At 42.1% G+C, this 20,293-nt stretch overlaps 1 protein-coding gene and 1 long non-coding RNA gene across 4 annotated transcripts in view; one reads left to right on the forward strand and one right to left on the reverse strand.

The window, feature by feature from the left end:
• The window catches only part of EFNA5 (ephrin A5), a 269,595-nt gene that overhangs the window by 4,832 nt on the left and 244,470 nt on the right, over positions 1-20,293 (reverse strand). The window contains exons 3-4 of one of the 2 annotated variants that reach the window (XM_010971465.3): positions 5,013-5,078; positions 4,535-4,615 (exon numbers count right to left, since the gene is read on the reverse strand). In XM_010971465.3, coding sequence (XP_010969767.1) covers positions 4,535-4,615; positions 5,013-5,078 — 147 coding nt within the window. The remainder of the gene's footprint in view (positions 1-4,534; positions 4,616-5,012; positions 5,079-20,293) is intronic. The other variant, XM_045507811.2, reaches the window with a different exon arrangement.
• LOC123613258 (uncharacterized) lies at positions 249-19,584 on the forward strand. 2 transcript variants are annotated; one of them, XR_006720611.2, is made up of 5 exons: positions 249-346; positions 1,614-1,710; positions 2,947-3,032; positions 19,091-19,198; positions 19,327-19,584. It is a non-coding gene; the product is annotated as an uncharacterized LOC123613258 (long non-coding RNA). The 2 variants fall into 2 exon arrangements; XR_012505567.1 differs by having other exon boundaries at positions 19,091-19,584.

Consider the following 20,293-nt stretch of genomic DNA (forward strand, 5'->3'; position numbering starts at 1 on the left):
ACCAGAATGGGCTGCCCATTTTCCTCTTGTTTAGTGGTTTCACAGGATTAGTGTTGAATGCCTGGTTGTTGGATGCCTACATGAATTTTAAAATATGAAGAATTAAATGCCAGAACAACAGCATTTTAAATAAGCTACACATCATACTCACTAAACCTAAATAAATCTGTACCCACTGGTTTGCCTACAATTAGGAAATCAGTTAGGGTGCTGTTTCTATTACAAACCCTGTAACGCCAGGATTAAATTACTTGAACTTGACTTTTTATTTTTATCAGGCTGAAGATGGGCACACAAACTATCGGCGTGGATGCAAATTTTCCTCTCAATAAATGGAGTAACTGAGGTAAGTTTCTTTTATTTAGCTATAAAGTGCCCTATAAGGCTGCCTCTGACCTTGGAGCGCCTTCTCGATCTGCGTGATTAACAGGCTTAACTTCGAAACAGGAACTTCGCAGCAGTTAGTACCACACACAGGCCGGAGGCGTGCCTAAGCGGCGCCCTGTGCTCCGGGGTTGCTGGCTTCTTCCTTCCACCTGCCTACCTTGTGCTTCTAGACTGAGTGCTCTCTGAACTCCATGTGGGGCCAACAGTGGGGTTCTGTGGTGGTAGATTTTACTTTAGCATCAGGGGAACTTCCAGTAGGCTCTCAGTGACCATCATGCTGCACTCGCTCAAGGGTCAGAGGGAATGGGAACAAGGGAGGTTGTAGAGGTTGTTCCCAATTCCATAGACCTTGAAGGATCATCCCTAGATGCCCCTGAACGACCTCCTTGAGCCTCTTAATAGAGTGAATGTTAATTGTAAATTCATTTCTATCCTCACACCGCACATGTCACGATAAGAATGTTTTTTCATTGCAAGGTAGAGTCACGCTCTATTATTTGTCCTAAAGCAACCACGCTTCAGGCTCAGGGTGGGCCTCTGCTTCAGATGCTCACGTGGGTTGTTTCTGTTTATTATGTTCACTCCTAATATGAACTTAGAAATATTCCCTCAGCCGTGTGGCTTCTACTCTGCAGCGCACTTATCACTTTAGCCTTCCTGCATCCCTGGGTCAAATGTGCTCTCCTCTCCTGGACCCTAGCAAACCTGCATGGAATGGCTATTAGCTTAGGAGACTAGAAAAGTTTAGGAACTGAGAATGGGAAGTTAAATTGGTGCAGAGGAAAATATAAAGCCCCACGTGATGTAGCCAAACACTTCTGGACTCTCTTCTCTGTCCTTCCTGAGCCTTGCAAATATATCACATCTATAGTTAGGAGGAGACATAAATGCCCTCAATTGCCCTGAAAAGAGAATTCAAATCACTTTTTTAAGAGCACCAGTGTGTTGTCAACCAGAACGATAGAGCACTTCAGGCTTAACTGGGAAAGAATCATAAACCCTGAGGACTCCAGGGTTCGTTCTGAAATAACCACTTACATTTATACACCTGAAATTAGACCACCTACTGGGCTCTTCATCTTATGTTCACTCGCAGATTACCCGATCCTCTTCACGGGGAAGTGGTACTGATACCACTCCCAGGAAGTGTACTGGTAAAAGGTGCCAGGTAACACTTAGATACTCAGTGTGAGCTTGAAGGGGGCCCGCCTTCCCTATCCATCCAGGTGCTCAGCGAGGGCTGTCCATGCTCTAGGCCCATGCCGCACAAGACGGGGGAATGAATGTTGCAGAACCTTGAGAGGAAAGCTTTTTGTTTGTCATGTAAGTAAAGAGAGGCTAAATGTGCCTTTTGCTCCTCAAATCATGGCCATCTTTGGAACTAGCCCTTTTCTTTCTTTTTTTTTTTTTTTTCCCAGTCTATCCCTCCCCACCCTCCACCCCCCTAACTAGCCCTTTTCTAAGCAGCCTATCAGTAAGTACCATCTTCCCCTCAAAGGAGAAAATCTGTCACTTTGGGGCACCACGGTCCTCTCTTTGTGCCATAACGTACTGATCCTGGCTCAGGATTCTCCAGAGTATCCTTCTATGAAACAGGGCCTCAGTGTTGAGCTTCTATGGCCCTCAAGAAGCAAAACGAAAACTGGCTGTTCTTTGGGTAAATCTAAGCAATGCCAGACTTATAAGGAGGAATTCATAGGCACAGTCTACCCCAGTGGAAATTACCCCAAACACAGGGAATTTCCAACACTGGGAACAGTGAAGGTGGCTTGGAAGACGAAAATAGTTCTCTTTAGATGCCAAATCAAGTCTTGCCTCCTGGCTCCAGGATTCCACAACATGAGGGTTTCAGTGGTTGAGAGAGAGAATGCTAGCCATACTTTGGAGCATATTATGGGGCATATGTTGGCCCTGAGATCATCCTGTGTCCCTGATGATAGGAAACTGGCAGGCAGAGTGTACAAGCAAACAAAAAAGACAAATACATTCCAAAGACAGGTGAATTAGTAGACATTGCTGAGAACATGCAGTAGAATCCTTTCAGCCTGGCTGGAGTCATCTAGTCTGGGTCTAGACTCAGCCATCCAACACAGTGGTGCAGAGCTGCAAGTCTGAATTTTCCAAAGAATACAGGCAAGTACTCAAATTTATTATTGCATTCATACAGCCAGGGGATCGTAGCTCAACCTTGTCTTATGTAAGACAAGATGCTCTTAGATAATCTAGTCATGACTGACTCAGGGAGCTTCTCCTGTGTGTACACCTGCATTTCTAGTCCCCCCCACCACTGTATGACTACCTTCTGTCAAACTTTTGCAAAATTCTGTCAGTTATAGGGGCATCATGGGTTTAAGTGCTCAGTGAAAAAGAGTCTGTTTCCCAAAAGACAGAGTGAAATATGCTCACGTAGTAATGCAACTTGGTACCTTGCGTTTTAGCATTAGTTGAATTCAAAGGTAATTTTCCTAATGTCAGAATAGTCCTCACTGTGCCTCTTCATTACCAGAGAAAAACATGGAATCTGTTATGTCTCTAAACAGCCTCTTGCTTTCTCGATAGGCAATGGAATTTACCTGGGGAAAAAAAGATGACTGGAAAGCTCTGCCTACATTCTGCATCCGTGCATCAAAAAGATCTAATTCAGGGTAAGTTATGTTTATAACACACCCAACTCTACTGGTCTTTCTCACTTACAAAGCCAAAATGGTAAAGTCTAGTAATGATAAGAGAATCTTACTTGTGTACTAACAGTGGCATGAGAGTTGAGAGATGTGAATATTACACCTGGATCTGTGTGTAACTAGTTGCATGGCCTGGGCAAGTCTCAGTTATAAAAGGAAAAGTGTAGACTCTATGGTCCTTAAAAGAGAGCTCATCTAACTCACAGATCCCACGATGGCCCGAGGTCCTTAAGCTTGTGAGGCGTCTGGTACCTTGAAAAGTCACAGTAATGCTTCTAGATTTTCAGGACACAATTAAAATTTCTCCATGTCAGCACTCAGCCCTTGTAGCTCAAAAGCAGCTGACTGATCCCTGGGAGTCACTAAGGCCTCTGAGAGCTAGCTTACTGTCCACACCTCTCATCTGTGCTCTGTGCTCGGAGGGAGGGCTGGAAGATCCAGAGCTGCTGCTGCTTCCTTTCTTAGGAAGAACCCAGGGTAACCAGGAACGTGTGTTGGAAATGACTGGTAGGTGGTTGCCGGGGTCACTTCTGGTCACAATACCCTCTACATCTGTGAGGCAGTGCACTGCCATCAGCCAAGCACAAAGCCATAAGGTTGTCTAGGTTAATGAAGGTTTGTGGAAGGTATGACAACCACAGAGGTATGTCACTTGGATCAATCTGAAAGAAAGAACTTGTTGTTCGGCTGCAAACATGCAGATGGCTAATAATGTCCAGTCATTAGTTCCATTTAGGACCTGCTTCATTTTTTCAGCTAAGGGCACATTCCTCTCAGGCAACTCCAGCCAATAACTGAGCATGATGAGGCTACTTTAAAAAGTAAAAAACTCCATCAAAAATAAAGAGGATTTTGTGTGTATGTGTTTACATGCAAATCTATTGTATGTGTGCAGTCCGAGTGTAACAGTCCTACCACATGCAGCAGCAGGGGCTGGGGGCAGTGGGCGCGGACAAGAAATCCTCTGCATACAGCATCGGGAGAGGATGTATGTGTTCTGGGCGTAAGTAATCATTAATAATCATCCTCCTCCTCCTCACCTATTACACCTATCGATAGATTTCGATATACTAGAGAAGTAAAATTTGTTAAGCACACACAGTAGAAATTTTTTCCTGTCTTCAATGAAAACAGATTCATTAACATTCAGTGATTCACCAGCATGCTCTGAGGATATGGCAAAAAGTAGTGAGATTTTAGCATTCTGATGGGGCTTCTAGACTAGGACGATGCATTATATCAAACCCATGTCCAAAAAAGAAAAGTCATCATTTCTGACATGCATTACACAAAGATACTGGAGGGATGAGGTAGAATATAAGTCATATTAGCATTGCTAGCGATGAGCAAAAGCAGAGCAAGTCTACCATGCAAACATGCAGAGAGGAAGAAAGAAAGGAAAAAAGGTACTGAAACACCAGAGAGAGAGATGCATTTGTTAAAAGAGATTCTCTAAGCATACTAACCTGCTGGTTCTAATGAATTTTCTACTTTGTCGTTAACATCGAAAACACGATCATGAACACCTATAGTTTTCATACAGCTATCTATAACAAAAATAGAGATAACAGCCAAATATGTTAGTGAAGACACCCTTCAACTCCCATTTCTTTTTTTCTTTCTCTCTAATTTTTCCTTTTATTGATGTAGAGACTGTTTTACAATCAGTGGCATGTTTCCAAATGCCAGTATTGTTCCCATTTGCTGTGCACGTACAACAGTCTAAGAAACAACAAGTTAGCAACTGCTGTGTACTTAAAATAAAAGCATCATGAAAAATGATGAGAAAAAACAGGATGAAAACTAAAACATGGATGTTGATATACCAAACAGATACCACACAGGATTTACAGTAAAAAAAAAAGTTGTACCGCTGTGAACCAGACCACACAATAAAGCATGCGCAGTGAAGCCACCCTGGGCAGCTCACTCCCCGGAACTTACTTGTTGGTCTCACAAAGACTTTGAGCTTTAGACAGGACCGTCTTCCATTGTCTGGGATTGCAGAGGCTGTGGAAGAGACAAAGAGCAAGGACGAGAGGAGAGAAGGACAGTGGTTACTCTTCATTTTCCAATGCAGAGTGTCTACAGTAAACTCTTCCATGCCCGACAGGAACGCACTCTAATCCTTCCCAGAAGACAGAACAAAAATACTTTTCAGATTGACACTGACTGCTAAAGAAAGGGCTCCTTTCCTACCCCTAACCTCCCTCTTTGATACAAGAAAGAAAGAATCCTGCAGGAATGCTGGTAATCTACAGAAAAATACTCCGGATTTTTATTTCAAAGGCTCTTCCATTTAACTGGATCTGTTATCAATTTTCTCTGTAATAAGAAGATAATGTTTGAACCCTCCTGCTTTCACAGAGCGGCTCCTCCTGCAGGAACAGGGGCCCGCCGCCCACCAGAGCCCAAGGTGAACCACCAACAGACAGTTGCCAGGCCAACTTAAACATGACCTACTTCTGCTGGGGAAAGCAGAGCTTTGTCTGTCCTGAAAGCCTGTCTGTCAGTGCTTTGCAGGTAATTCAATTAGAGGTTTAACTCGGAACTTGGCTCCATTCTATATGACTAAACCTGGCCCGGCAGCTTCCATCATGCTATTAGAAGTACAATATGCTATTGAGAAAGTACTGTGTTGCAGTGGTCCATTTATTGTTAAAAATTTGCCACAGAGAAGGATGGAATTAATAAAGTGGGCTTACCAAAACATGACAACGTGTTTCAAGTTATAAATCATTTGAGGAAGAAACTTTCTTCTCCTCTTCAAGATAGTAAGACTGTAAAACTTTCCCTGCGTTTGAAAGATTGTCCCCTCCAAACTCAGCCTAATGTCCAAGGGACTTCCAAGGCAGTAAGACCCCTTAACAAACATGCTTACAAACGCATTCTAGAAATGACAAAAATTACAGCAGTGAGTGCTGCATACGTCCCTCCCTCTGCTTCATGCGGTTTCTTTGTTCAGAAAAAGCAGATGATACCAATCAAAACACACATGGCTCACAATTACTTTGGTAATACCCTCAGTGACGAGGGTGTGTGTGCCTTCTCTCTCTTATATTCTTATTGTCCCTCACAGGGAGCCCAGAAAACTAAAATGCTGATTTTGCAGGAGAGAGGGTTCAAGATGCAAATTTCAAACTTAACTTTCCACAGATCTCCTCCTGTACCTCTGGGTCCACGTCCTGGAGGAGAACTTACAAAGTTACCACTTAAAAGACATCAAGCTGGAAAGGACCCCCTAGTGTCGCTGTTCAACACCTGTTGAAAACGTGCTTCATTCTAAGACCAAAGTGTACACAGAAGAGACGTTTTCAGCCCTTCCCACCCTCCCCTTCCCCGACAAGCAGTTAAGCAGCGCTAACAGCTGGCTTTGCCGTCGGCTTTCATTAAATCAAAGTTGGAGAAACTCCCTTTACTGACATTTACAGTAACTAGTGTGTTATTTAGGGCACAATATTTGTACTCTGTGGTTTGATCCAGGAAATGGTGTCCTTCCTGTGGCCCCAACTGCAAATGTGCATGTCACAAATACAGTACACGTAGGTGACTCCAATTCATTAGAAAAACCATGGGTTCTTGAGAGAGTTCATGTCTTATTCATGAGAGGTTGTGTGAAAAAGTGACACATGGATATTTACGCCGCTGTTCTATGGATTTTTGAGCTAAGGTGGACTCACTACAAGCCCTGAGAACTTGATTTGCCACATGCAATACCTGATTTTACTTGATGATCCTTCCTGTTAGATGTAACAGGCTCCAGGCGGGATCAGATGTTTAATTGTTTTAGTGAAGGTACTTCTTAGAGTTAGCACAGCTCTTGCAGATTGATGTGGAGGAGGAATCCTATAATCTAGGACATAGAAATCACTGCAGAGCGCCCTAGAATAACTGAACAGCAGCAAGCGCTAAGGCTCCCAGGAGGAGTCCCAGGTTCTCGCACCGGCTCTCAGAGGGGCAGTTAGTCCTGGCTACCGGATGGCCTACCTGCTTCTATGAATTAAGGATATAAAATGTACTTCTGGTTGTATAAAAGACTTACCTTCCCCATCAAACTTCCCCATTACTTCCTCACCTGCTCTCTGTCACCAGAAAAGCTGTATGATAGGGTTAATGTGACTGGCACCTTATGATGCTGTTTGACTGTTACATGCTAATCCTTAGAAAAATCGATGCAAAGAATAAACACATAATGTGAGTACACAATGCAGATCACATTAAGTCAGCTGACTCCACAACTTCCAGCCTAAGCCCAGGACGGAAACTCTTAACCCTCAGACCCTACCTAAGAGGGTGTGCCTTGCTACGTCAGTGTAACTTGAGTTCCTTATCTACCACACTGAAAATCAAAAATAACACCAAAACAACTTCTTCCATATTTCAGCAAAACTCAATTTTCATGCAAGGTTTAAAAAAGTTGAGAGTTTGGCTCTATTAGGTATTCAGATAAGCGGGGGCACCGGGCAGATAGGTGGAGGAGAGGGAGGGTGGTCCAGAAGATGGTGGTGTGCCCACCTTCAGCTTAAAGGGGCTTTACTTCCTCTAAACAAGTGCCAGCAAGAAACCAGTTAGAACCTGACAGCCACAACTGCACAGTAGCGACAAGGACCTAACTGCACACGACCCAATGCTCATTGTAATACAATTAGCATTGTGGCTTAGGCCCCCCACCGTGGGTTATTCTGTGTGCATGATGGGTAAGGACATGAGCAAAAGGGGACAAGCATGACCAAGCACGCCAGGGGCAAGAGCTGTCAATCAAGAGACCACCTCTAAGCGAAGGTACAAGAGAAGGGAACAAACAAAGCCCACTGCCTTCTGCCCTTGGATCAGCCTGCCTCCCGTTCTTGGAGGTGTACTTGCCCTTTGCTAAATAAAACCTTTAAAATCTTTCGCTAAACAATGCTTCCGTCTCCCGTTTGAATTGTTATCTTTCGGCTACAACAAGAACTGGGGTCTTTTCCCTTCCCCTTTTGGGGTAACAGCTCTATCCCATGTTATGTTCCAGGTTTCTTAACCCCACACCCCTGAGCTGACAAACAGAACATGCCATTGTACCACTTAAAAATATCAATTACTAATTATTAGTAATATTCGAAGATACAACGGAACATGAAAGTGCCTTACTAGTCACACAGAAACAAAAAAAGCAGAGGCTTGAGCATTACGAACACAAAACAACAGAGGAATTGAAAAATGTGATATTTACACAAGTAAATGTATAAAGAAAAGTCTCTCAGGATCAAATTATGAGCAAGACTGAAGATGGACGTGAGTGGGGGTGTAGAAACTTAAAATGTGCCTGGCTTCTGTCAGGAGGTAGGTAGGTAGTATTAATCCCTGTGATTCTAGAGACACACCATTTTATAACAAGCAACACTCTTAGTTAAGACAAAATTTATAAATTCTTATGCTGCTTTCCTTAGAAAATAGTGAACATTTGAAAACTGACAGCAAAGAACTCCTACCATGTATGATATGTTATGGCAGCTTTATCCATCCACACAAATGCTTTTAAAATTTCTACTATGTACCAGCTTTCCTGTTAGGTACCACGGATGCAAAGATGTATAAGACAGACTGGTGTGGTCCTTGTGCTGTACTCATCCCAGCTGGGGACACAGAGGAACCACAGTTTAGGGACCAGCAGGGCTCTGTGTGGTAGCTGAGGTCTGTGTGAGTTGCCAACATAGCTTTGTCAGGGCGTGTGAGGGTGTCCTGGGTGTGTTTATCAGAGGGGGTTTTATCCAGGCTTGATAGGTCCCCCAGAAGCCAACCAACAACAACTAGGACAAAAGATTGAAACATTTCACCTCTAAGTTCCCAAATTGGAGCTTTAGCCACCACAAAGAAACATTAACCTGCAACAGGTAAAGGAAAACCTCGACCTGAACTCTTTCTATAAAGACACACAGATTTTCTATGCTGGGGAGGGCGTGGAGAAAAGGGAACCCTCTTACATGGTTGGTGGGAATGTAAATTGGCACAGCCACTGTGGAAAACAGCATGGAGATTCCTGAAAAGCTTAAAACAGACTTACCATATGATCCAGCAATCCCACGCCTGGGCATGTATCTGGAGAAAACTCTAATTCAGAAAGATAACATGCACCCCAGTGTTCACAGCAGCACCATTTACAATAGCCAAGACATGCAAGCAACCTAAATGTCTATTGACAGAAGACTGGATAAAGAAGATGTGGTATATATGTGTAATGGACTACTACTCAGCCATAAAAAACAATGAAATAATGCCATTTGCAACAACATGGATGGACCTAGAAGTTATCATACTAAGTGAAGTAAGTCAAAGACAAATACCATATGATACCACTTAAATGTGGAATCTAAAAGATGGTATAAATGAACTTATTTACAAAGCAGAAAGACTCACAGACGTAGAAAACAAACTATAGTTATCAAAGGGGAGAGGAGGAAGGGATAAATTAGGAGTCTGGGATTAACAGATACAAACTATTATGTCTAAAACAAATAAACAACAAGGCCCTATTGTATAGCACAGGGAACTGGGTTCAATATCTTGTAATAAACTATAATTGAAAAGAATATGAAAAGGAATATATATGTACAACCGACTCACTTTTCTGGACACCAGAAAATTAACACAACATTGTAAATCAACTATACTTCAATTAAAAAAAAATACATGAATTTTCTAATAGAATTTGTCAGATTAAAATGAGAAATTCAACTCGTGTCTTAAACATTTGTCATGTAATCCAAATTCATATCCCTTTACTCAGTTTACTGCTGAAAATGTACTTTTGGACTCAGGAAGCTGGGAGTAGGGGTATGGGGACCAGTAAAACAAGCACACTCCAACATCGTGATCTTAATAGCAATTTTATAAATCAATCCATAGGGCCTCTTCCCCCTAATGACCTGCAAAGTACCAATCACAACCTTACAACATATAATGAAATATAATCTAGGGGCCCACTGGTTCTCTGTGTTTAGAGTATCATGTGAATAAAGGGTTGCTGATCTTCACTCTGTTCCATGACCTCAGATAGGGGCACCACTTCACCCATTCCTGAAACCCTGTTTCCTTGGTCTCCTGGGGCTCAGGTGAGCACGGCTCAGCACTTATGTGCTGATTTGATACATAAAGGCCCCCAAATCAGCACTTCGAAAGGCTGTAAATTTTGCAAGTATTTGCAATAGTCACGTCAAAATTCACTGTGGGCCCATCGTTTGGACATGGCATCCTGCGTGTGGCAGGCAGCTTCTGACCTAGCGCCAACAGTCCTCACCTCACATGCACGCTTTGCATATTCCCCTCCGCTTGAGAGTGTTCTGGACCTAGTTTCTTGCTTCTAATGAGGAGAATACAGCAATGATGCTGTAAAAGACAGACTGAGACTTCCTTCTCCTTAACACTCTTTTCTTTTTAACCTATGTATACAGTGGGTTATTGGCAAGGCCTTTTGTTAGATGAAGAAACTATTTTTTAATCCTTAAGTCACCATCAATTTTTCATCATAAATTGCTGTTAATTTTGTTAAAGTTTCTTCTGCATCTATTACATATGTTCTTTCTTTGTTAAGCTCTTTCTTCTATCCTGAGTTTAATCCTACTTAGTCACAGGATTTTTTTTAACAGTTGTTTTATTACTTATTTTTTATTGAAGTATAATTGATTTACAATGTTGTGTTAATTTCTGGTGCACAGCACAGTGATCCAGCTCTGTGTGTGTGTGTGTGTGTGTGTATTCCTTTTCATATTCCTTCTCCTTAGCACTTTTGCTCTTGCTGTCTCTCTCTCACTTCTGAAGCACGGTGCCATATCATGAGATTCTCAATGGAAAAGCCCACATGAGAAGGAACAGAAGGAGACTTTGAGCCAAGCACGTGCAAGGAACTAACACCTCAGTGCAACAGCCCACAAGGAACTGAGTCTGGCTGACAGTCATGTGAGTGAGCTGGAAATTGAATCCTTCCCAGCTGAGCCTTGAGATGACTATCGCCTTGGGAGACCCCCAGGCCCAGAGAGACCCACCTAAGCTGCCCGTGGATTCCTGACCCACAGAGACTGTGAAATAATAAATACTGTCTTAGCCACCAATTTGGGGATGGTTGGTTTACTCAAGAGCTAACTGTCACAGTGCTGCGTACAAACAACCGTGCAGTCAGAGGCTTCCCCCCGGCCGACTTGAGACCGAGGACCAAGGACTGAGGCGCTGGTGCACCTGGGGTCCCACACAGCAGCCCTTCCTGACTAAATAACTGAGTTTACTTTTTAAGCTCCTGTTACACGGCCACTTAAAATAGGCCCTGAAGAGAGGTAATTATAAGCCGCTGTTAAGGAAACACTACGAGACACATCTATTTATTTTCACGCCAGCGTTTAAAAACTGTTTTTCATTTTCCTCCCCACGCCACTGAGTTTGTTTTTGCTCGTGTAGCCGTCCTGGGCTGCTGCTTGTAATTAGGCTCACTTTAACTCCACGCTGCTGGGTGGGCCCAGATGAGCTGTGATCCAAGACGTAAACTTAGTCATATGAGAGAAGACCTTTCCTCAAATATGAGAAGTAGAGTATAAAGGTGAGCTTGAAGACACCAGAAATAAAAGAACTTGAATAATAAGTTAAAATTTCTCTTTGTATCAAAAAACTTAATTATTTTACATAGGCTATCAAATTAAATATACATGTTATGAGATTTTAACCAACTCAGATGTAATCAAGACAACAAATGGTCTTCATGACTAATTGAAAGTATACCAGGAGAGGGGTGAGACTCTTGTATCATATTTTCTTCCCATTTTCAGGCCCAGTACTGTACTCATTGGTCCACTGTATCATCTCTCTGCCTAACCTTATCCATCCTCAAATCTTTAGCCAAATCCTTCTCCTTTTCTGTGTCCCTTGTCATTCTGGGTACTCTGGGAAATTTTGTTTTTAAAAATCGGCTGCTTTCGTCTTTCTAAAGAAATGAGCACGTGTGGGGGCATTAATGCAGTTTTCCTTTATGTTTGCCACGGGTAATGTTTCTCATGTTGTGCAAGTCAAAAAAAAATTAAAAAAGGTAGGTTATTAGTTGTTACCAGAGCCCAGTTTTTCCTCGTGTAGATATTCCTGTGGTTTAATGTACAACACAGGTATATGTAAATGAGACAGGTAATGGCATAATTAAGCAATATTCTTTTCACAATAAATACAGAAAAAGTAAAGCCCCTTTAAATAAATGGTACTACTGAAAATGTCTTCTAGAATTTAATGAATCAACAGAATCCATTTTGTGTATGTGGGTGGAGGGTGGGGAACAGAAGAAGCTGTGGGAATAGAATAGACATTAACTAGAGCCATATGGACTTCTTGGAAAATGGTTACCAGATCCTCAAAAAACATCTTAAAACAAAAGTTAGGCCTCTTGAAAGAAGACCCAGGCAACAATTTGTAGCTGGCTATCTGACTTTTTTTTTTTTAAGTAGCACAATACCTGATTTTCTTATTAAGAACGAAATCACCAGTTATGATGGAGTACATCTCACCAGTCTACCTTTTGAGATCTAAAAGTCACATGTTTTCATAACCTGCTCTTGGCCCCGGGTTTATCACGCTTGCATCCTAAGAGCGACCTCAGCAGCCGGCTACATTTGCCCACGCGATTCACCTCCCCCGCAGCCCACGGTGTCTCAAGACTTAACTCCCTGGCAGGTTAAGGTCAAAGTCCCAGATGCAAAACTTGGAAACAAGGTTACTAACTAAAGGTGGAAGCCTTGGAGAAATTTAAAGTATCATGTAAATATCAGATACTTTGATATGGCTCTGGGGGTGTTTCTTAAAAAAAAAATCTAGAAAAGGAAGAGGGGTGTTTCCAACAATAAAATAAGGGTAGTGTGCACTCTGTAAACTAAAACTTGGTTTCAACACCAGGGAACTTCACAGGGACGAAAAATTAAAGTTCAGGGTGAGAGAAGTAAAATGAGTTCCAGCTGTGCAGCCTCAGACCGAAGAGAAATTAGGAGGTACCCACACCCTCGCCCCATCGCCCCCCCTCCCCGTCTCTCTGCCCCTTAGGCAAAGTTCTCACTGCAAACGCTAACTTAAATATTATTGAAATCCCAGCAGCTGAGCCTCATAGATCAATTACTTTTTCTTAGCAACCTCAAACAAATGGCTGACGACAAGTTTTTCACTGATTTCTAGGAATAAACAAACAAAATATTATCATGTCTTTGTGCACATTTATCTGAAGTGTGGACAAACTTTTACTTGCTTTTTAAATCTCAGTGACAACAAACTTGTTTCTACTGTTTATTGAGGAAAGCTACGTCCCTTGTACTTTGATATCTGTTAAGGCATGATCAAAAACAAAACAAAACAAAACAAAACAAAACAAAACAAAACAAAACAAAACAAAAACCCTGGATTTCAGAGAATGCTTTCAAAATATCCTCTATAAGAAGCATTTCTAATTCTCTTTAGGAAAAATTTAAGTCAACCTAAATCTCAGATTTTTAATCTAAACTTTATCTTGTTTTTCCGCAATACGACTGAAGGAATCCAGTCCATATAGGCACCGAGGGCAAGATAACACTTAGGTATCATTTGAATTGTTAACAAAACCTTTAAACACGAGGAAACAGAGTTAAGTTCCTAACTGGATATTTTATTATTTTTAAAAATTCACTGAACATTTTTGAATGGTTAGGAAAAAAAGTTTCCCATTATAAACTAGAGTTGTTAACTATTTTCTGAGACCTGGGTGTGCCTGAAGCTGTACTACTGAAAAGATGTCCCAGATCATTAAGGTCAGATCTTCCTTTCTCTCTCGTTTGTGGTGATTTTCGTGAATTTCATCTGCTCTACCAAATAAGTATAATCTGACGAAAGAAAACAGGCAGAATGACTAACTTAAACTTCTTCAACTCCAAGCCACATAATAAAGGTAGTAACAACAGAGACGACAACTCAGATGAATGCAGAATTCCTCAAATCCCAGAGAGGAACTATATATGTGATGATTTCACCACAGGCTCCTTGGGTCACCCGTGTAATATGCTATTGGGGTGACTGTCAACTGGTGAGCAGTGACAGCCACAAATCCCATTACTCATTCGTACAGTATTAACAGAACAATGTCACTGTCAATATAGGACAGTAAATTACTAAGAAATCATCAAGTCAACACAATTCAGAGAAACCCCGAGAAAAAGGCTAATAGTTTCTTTGAACCTTTCATCCCGCTTTCATCCCAGTCCTCCTGGGTGAAGGGCCTCGAAGGGACATGGAGTCGTGGTTTGAGCGTGTGTACAATGGTGGCCTGAACCTCCCTGGTTTACCCAGTCTGACTGACTCTGTGCCTTTCAGCCAGCTGGGCAACCCACCTAGTTTCCCTGGGGGCTTCCCCTCTAGAAGAAAAGCTGAAGTATGACCTACTTTAGAGGGGCTGTGAACTTTTATATTGCACTTGGAAACTCAGGTGACAGATCCCTACAGATCTCAAATATCACTTCACTGCTCCCCAGATTGATGCCATCAGCTCTGTCTGTATTGCTCCCTCTGCAAGCAGTCTCTGGTTTTAAGTGCAAATTTACAGAAGGAGGAGGGATCAGGTCTGGGTAGTTGTGGTAAAAAGCTATTTATGAGGCATAAGGAAAACCAGAGGGACAAAACCCCTTTATTTCTAGCCTCAATTAGAAAAACTGGATTCTACCATAGTTCTGTGTATGTAGTGGGTGGAGGGCGAGGGGGTTTATGTGAGGATGTGCACGGAGGCTGGGGTGAGAGTTCAGAGACTATGAAAAGGGCACTGGAAGACCCTGTTCCTCTTGAAAATCATGCTGAGATTCTGTGAGGTCTTTTTTCAACCCATTTTCAGAGTGTAAGCATGCTATTATGGTAGAGGGGCACTGCCAAAGATGAGGACATAAATCCTGCCGAGAAGTGACCAGGCTGGGCACCGAGACGGCCGCTGCAGCCACACAGACTAACCGTGCCCCGGCCCCAGCCCCAGTAAAACCAGTCCGAGGTGGTGCAGACGCGGCACCTGCCCACACCTGCTGCGGGTGCTGTGCTGCTGGCAGCGGGTCCTAGTCTTGTCTCTTGTATTCTTTTGCATCATATTTGGTTAAGTATCTCTTTACACAGATTAGTTGTTTCTTTGGTTGTTCTTCATAGTCTTCATATGAGCGTGTGTACAATGTTAGCAGGAGGAGCCGTGTGTTTGGGCAGCGGGCCCCTAATGGAACCCTAGAGGCCTGAGCAAATTAACATGCTCTCTGTGAACGTCAGGTTCTACCAAGGAGGGAGTTATTTGGGTACCAGGATGGTACACTTTGTTTCACACCAAAACATGCTTTCCTCGATGGAGAATTTATGTTGACAGAATGCATCAAGTCAAAGCAAATGATAGGGGCTGAGTTCTGGTCTGCCCTGGTTGTCTCCACATAGGACCGTTCCCAGCAAAGTTAACAGCTGGGCACTGCTGTTGGCGTCACCCTGCGGCACGGCAGCCGGGGTCTTTCATAATCCGCCCCAATCTCGATCTCTTTCTTTATCTCTCTTATTTTCTTTTCTCTCCTTTAATCCATATTAATAGCTAGTCCCAACAATCTTTCCTCCCAGAACCTCCCTGTCTCCTTTTTCTCACATGGCTTTCCCTTTGCCTCTTCAAACCCCAGCTCCCTCTGGCCAGGTGAGATATGTCTCCATTTCTCCAACACACAATCCTTCTTGTGGGTTCTTACACTGATCTATCTCTGACCCCTTAATAGCACATCCCCCATATCCTGCTTTGTCCTGGAGCTGGCTGTTACATGGCATCTCTGCTGCTGGAGTGAGGAGTTCCCCTGGGGGCTCCCTCTGGGGAGCCCACTGCTTTGTTCTTAGCATGTGTTCAATAAAGATTTGAAGAAGGGTCTACAGGTAACAAAAATCTATATAGCTGCAAAGTGATTTGTTGCCTAAATAGAAACTGCAACTCAGCATTTAGAATACAAAAGTGAAGAGAACAGTTAAGGAAAAAAAAAAAATCCCTTGTCCCGGAGGGTTCCTCTGCCCTCTCTGCTGGCTCCTTCTTATGGAATGATATTGGAAACCGTGACCTACTAGCCAGAACCCAAAGAGACATACAAGATGCAAGCAGGTTATTACTTTCATGTTTTTGAGTATGTGGTCTAAGAGATAAGGCATGTGGGCATCTTTAGAGCCAAAGATATGCAGAATCTCATCAAATGATCAGCCTGTGTAGGGGCTGCAGGCCCCTCCAGTGAACAGGAGAATAAAGGCATGGTGTCACTAGAATCCAGCTGACCACAGGCTGCTTAAGTAAGAATAGGAGAGTGATGCTGGGGTGATTGTGATCAGAGGTGAGAGTCAAGCCCTCCTGTGTGTAGGGACTGTAACTCTACTTGAGTCGCAGCTGAGTTTAAAAACTAAGTAGAGGCATTTTTAAGAGAATCAAAACCACAGAGCTAGTAATTTTTGTGTTAAAAAGCATCTGAGAATGTGGAACGTTAACAACCCTTAAAAGTGTACGAAAACTTTGGCCTTTTAGATTAACAGGTCAGACATGTAATTCCAATTTAAAATATGTAATGGAACAATTGATTTAGACTTGTGACTAAGTGAAATTTTAGGTTGACATGCAGTTTTAAAACATTTAAGAGAGCTTAAACCTCCTATTTTTAACTTTAAATTATGATGATGGTAAGAATTACTTAAGTACGTGGGAAGGTTTTATAGTCAGTTCAAGTACTTAAAAAGAAAAGAGAATATATTAAATCTTTAATGGTTAAAGGAATTTAATTAACCAAGTTTGTAAATGGAGCCAAATACCTAAATCTGCCCATCTTACATATAAAATAATAAGATGTATAAACTAATTGGAATAGTCAAAATTTGAAAATTTAAAGAATTATTTTCTTCAACTTGTTACTTGGTAAGTTAAATGTCAAATTTTAAATCGAAACTAAAAAGACAAAAACTATCCTGACTATTTCTGGCTTATTCAGTTTTTACTTCATTCATTTATTTATTCCTTCAAAAATTTTTTTTGTGTGCCTGCTTTGTACCAAGCACTATGTCAGGTTCTGGAAACACTGTGGAGTATTAAAAAATGGTTCCTGCTTCTGGAGTTTACAGTTTAATTGGGATACAGACAATAAACCAGGAAACAAACAAATCTCTAACTGCCAATTATACTAGGAACTATAAAAAGAGCATACACCTCCTGGATAAGCCAGAAATATTCAGGTCCCTACATTACAAAAAATAACCAAAGGGACCAAGGTGTTGAAATCTTCACTGACTGAACGGTTATGTTTTTCACTCTCTTTGAGTATTACCTTTATATTTCCTCTTGCTAAAATGCAGAGCAATCTCGTAGCTAGATGAAAACTTTGCCCACTGTATTGCTGCAGCAAACTTTTTAAGATACTTGTTTACTGTGTGATTTGCCGGAAAGCCTAGTTTAGTAAGCAGATAATGCAGAGATGATACCAAGATAGACAATAAAGGTTTGATACGTTACAGTTATGACTTCAATATGAAGTATATTAAATAAATCAATGCTGTATTTTTTAGAAGCTTCTAGTATTTGAAAAGTCCACAGAATGGAGAAGAGGATAAGCATACTTCAAATTATGTTCCTGTTTCTTAAGAAGCTTGTGAAGCTAGCATATAAACACAAGCATTTATCAGACAGCTATGATATTAATACCAACGTGCTATTTAAGTTTTAAGGGATCACTTACATTTTGATGCTGACTCCATATGTCATATAAATAGGATTTTTTTTTTGTATATAGCATGGCATTTTAAGCAAAAAAAATTCATTTTATTTTTCTTCAGCTTAGTAAAAGAAAAAGTACGTACTCTTAGGTCCACTTATCTTTTTAATCTAAGAGGTCTTGGTTGAAATTGGCTTTGAAGTTTTGCTAATTACAAAACTCAACAGGGGTTTTTCCTTATTTGGTATAACTCATATTTCTATTAACCTCAGTTTCGAAAAGATTAAAAAGTCTGAATAGAAACAACTTAGAAGTTTGAAGAACAGCCTCTCCCCTGTGATACTTCAAGTGCAAACTTCCCCCGATACTATTTAATTATCAATGTTTTGTGGTTGCAGAAAGGGGAGGTAGAACTCACACATTTTGAACCTCCCAACTGCACAGTGCTGCAGAGAGATGAGAGATCAGTCTATTTTTCGTTCCTTCTATGTACTGGGAAAATTTATGTCAACCTGAGTTTCAAGGAAATCGGGGTTCTGAAGGGCGACCCTGCTAGCTGCTTTTCTCGGGGCCACGCCACCGGGCTGAGATGCTTTCATTCTGGTGAAAAGATCATTACCAGGCGGCTCTGGGGAAGTTGGCCCTCCTGTAAGTGCGCTCCTTTGTTATGAATATGGAACAGATGGAGCCAAATCTATCTGCTCCATAGGAACAAAAACACTTACAACCCAGCTCTCTCTATTAAAGACTCTACTTAGCTCCTTTATACCATCGGCTTTCTGTGCACTGCTGTGAGGTTTTGACTTTATAGAAAAAGGCACTTCATAAAAGCACCAGTTCTTACTCTTAAACCAAAGTGGCCTAAGAACTAAAGAAGATGAATACATGGTTTCACCCACAGGACTCCTTGGAGATATGCAGATATTCAATTAGGGTGTGTGTGTGTGTGTGTGTGTGTGTGTGTGTGTGTGTAGGAGGAAGACTGTATTCAATTCTGGTAAATGTCTGCATTAAAACAACAAGAAAATACAGAGGAGAGCGATGAAGATGTCATGTTTCTCATTATGAGGATGGCATCTAATTGCTTGAGCATAATAAAATGCCAGGGTTTAATTTTGTATGTATGTCTGTAAGGCTAGTGAGGGCTGTCTTGAACAAAACATATGACTCTGCACAACAAAATCATGAGGGTAAACATAATTAGTAATTAGGACCATACCACAAAACGAAGGCTATATGAAGCTTCCTCACCATGAAAAATAGTAATCATTACATTCAGCATCATGCCGATTTGCTTTTATAATCAGAAAGATGTAAACATTGCAGGTGAAACCAATGCATGCGCTTGTTTCTCATGCCAATGGGCCAAAACACGTCCAAGGGACATCCCCACAATGTGCTGCTGCCGAGACACACGTGCTGACAGGTAGCGAGGTAAGTCTCCCGGGCTCCTGGGTGTGGACTCCCAACTGCGTATGGACCTCCCCTTGATAGCAGCGGGGGTGGGGGGAAAGGAGTGTCTGCCTTATTTCATTACACTTATTACACTGCTACATTTACAGTCTGGCTGCCTCTTCGGAGATAATTGAAAAAAGAAATTCTGTGGCAGGATGCTTTGATTCTGACTAAATCAAGTCTTCGGGCAAATTTCCTCCTGCCAGTGGAAGCACAGCTTGCCTGAAGTCGTAACCTTTGTTGGAGGAAAGGAACTGGCCTTGAAGCAGATCAGGAAGCAGATGTTTTATGCCAAATCAGAGTCTGGGGATACGCAGGCTACTGCAAATAAAACTCTTCTTCTGTCTGTTCAATCATTTCAATTCCCTGCAGTGTGAAATATGAACTTGCCAACAAATGGCCAGCGTGCTGTGCCTCGCAGCAGGGGGGGAAAGTGCCACAGCTGTGCCAGGGCCTGGAAGACTCGCGACGCGCGTGACATGTTCATTATTTCTCCTGTTCAGCGGGGCCTGAACCCGGCTGCTCTCCAGAACCCAGATGCGGGCCGGGAGCCGGGACCACCAACAGCACCCGAGGGTGAAAGACACGATCCCACCAGAGTGAGACACACAGCTTGTCCTGATCTCTCGGGCGACCCCAGGAGGTTAGTCTTGAAAACGAGAACCCTGAAAGTTGGTCATCCCTAGGCACAAACAGACTGAATGAAAAAACACGTCTGCCAATGAGCCCAGCTTTTCTGACTTCACTATTAGCAGCCTGCTCTGTGAGCACTCAGAAAGTGAAGAAAATGAAATGTACTCGAGCCACAAAGCACCTATGAGAGATTGAAATGGCCCAGTGAAGAACTTATCAGAAAGATATCTTGTCTTTATAAGAAAGATGGAATTGCAGAAACTGTCCGGCTCACTTGTCACAGGCAAATGGAACACGAGTTCCTTCTAGTTGATTCCACATTACAGTTTCTTGATAATAAAGTAGTTACTTTATCTAAATTAAAGTGGAATTAGACTAACACGTTTCAGCGTGCGGTCCTTTGTAGCATGTTGAACATGCGTGTTCACACACACACCCTCA

This window comes from Camelus bactrianus, chromosome 3 (assembly GCF_048773025.1).
Source record: "Camelus bactrianus isolate YW-2024 breed Bactrian camel chromosome 3, ASM4877302v1, whole genome shotgun sequence".
Lineage (NCBI taxonomy): Eukaryota > Metazoa > Chordata > Mammalia > Artiodactyla > Camelidae > Camelus > Camelus bactrianus.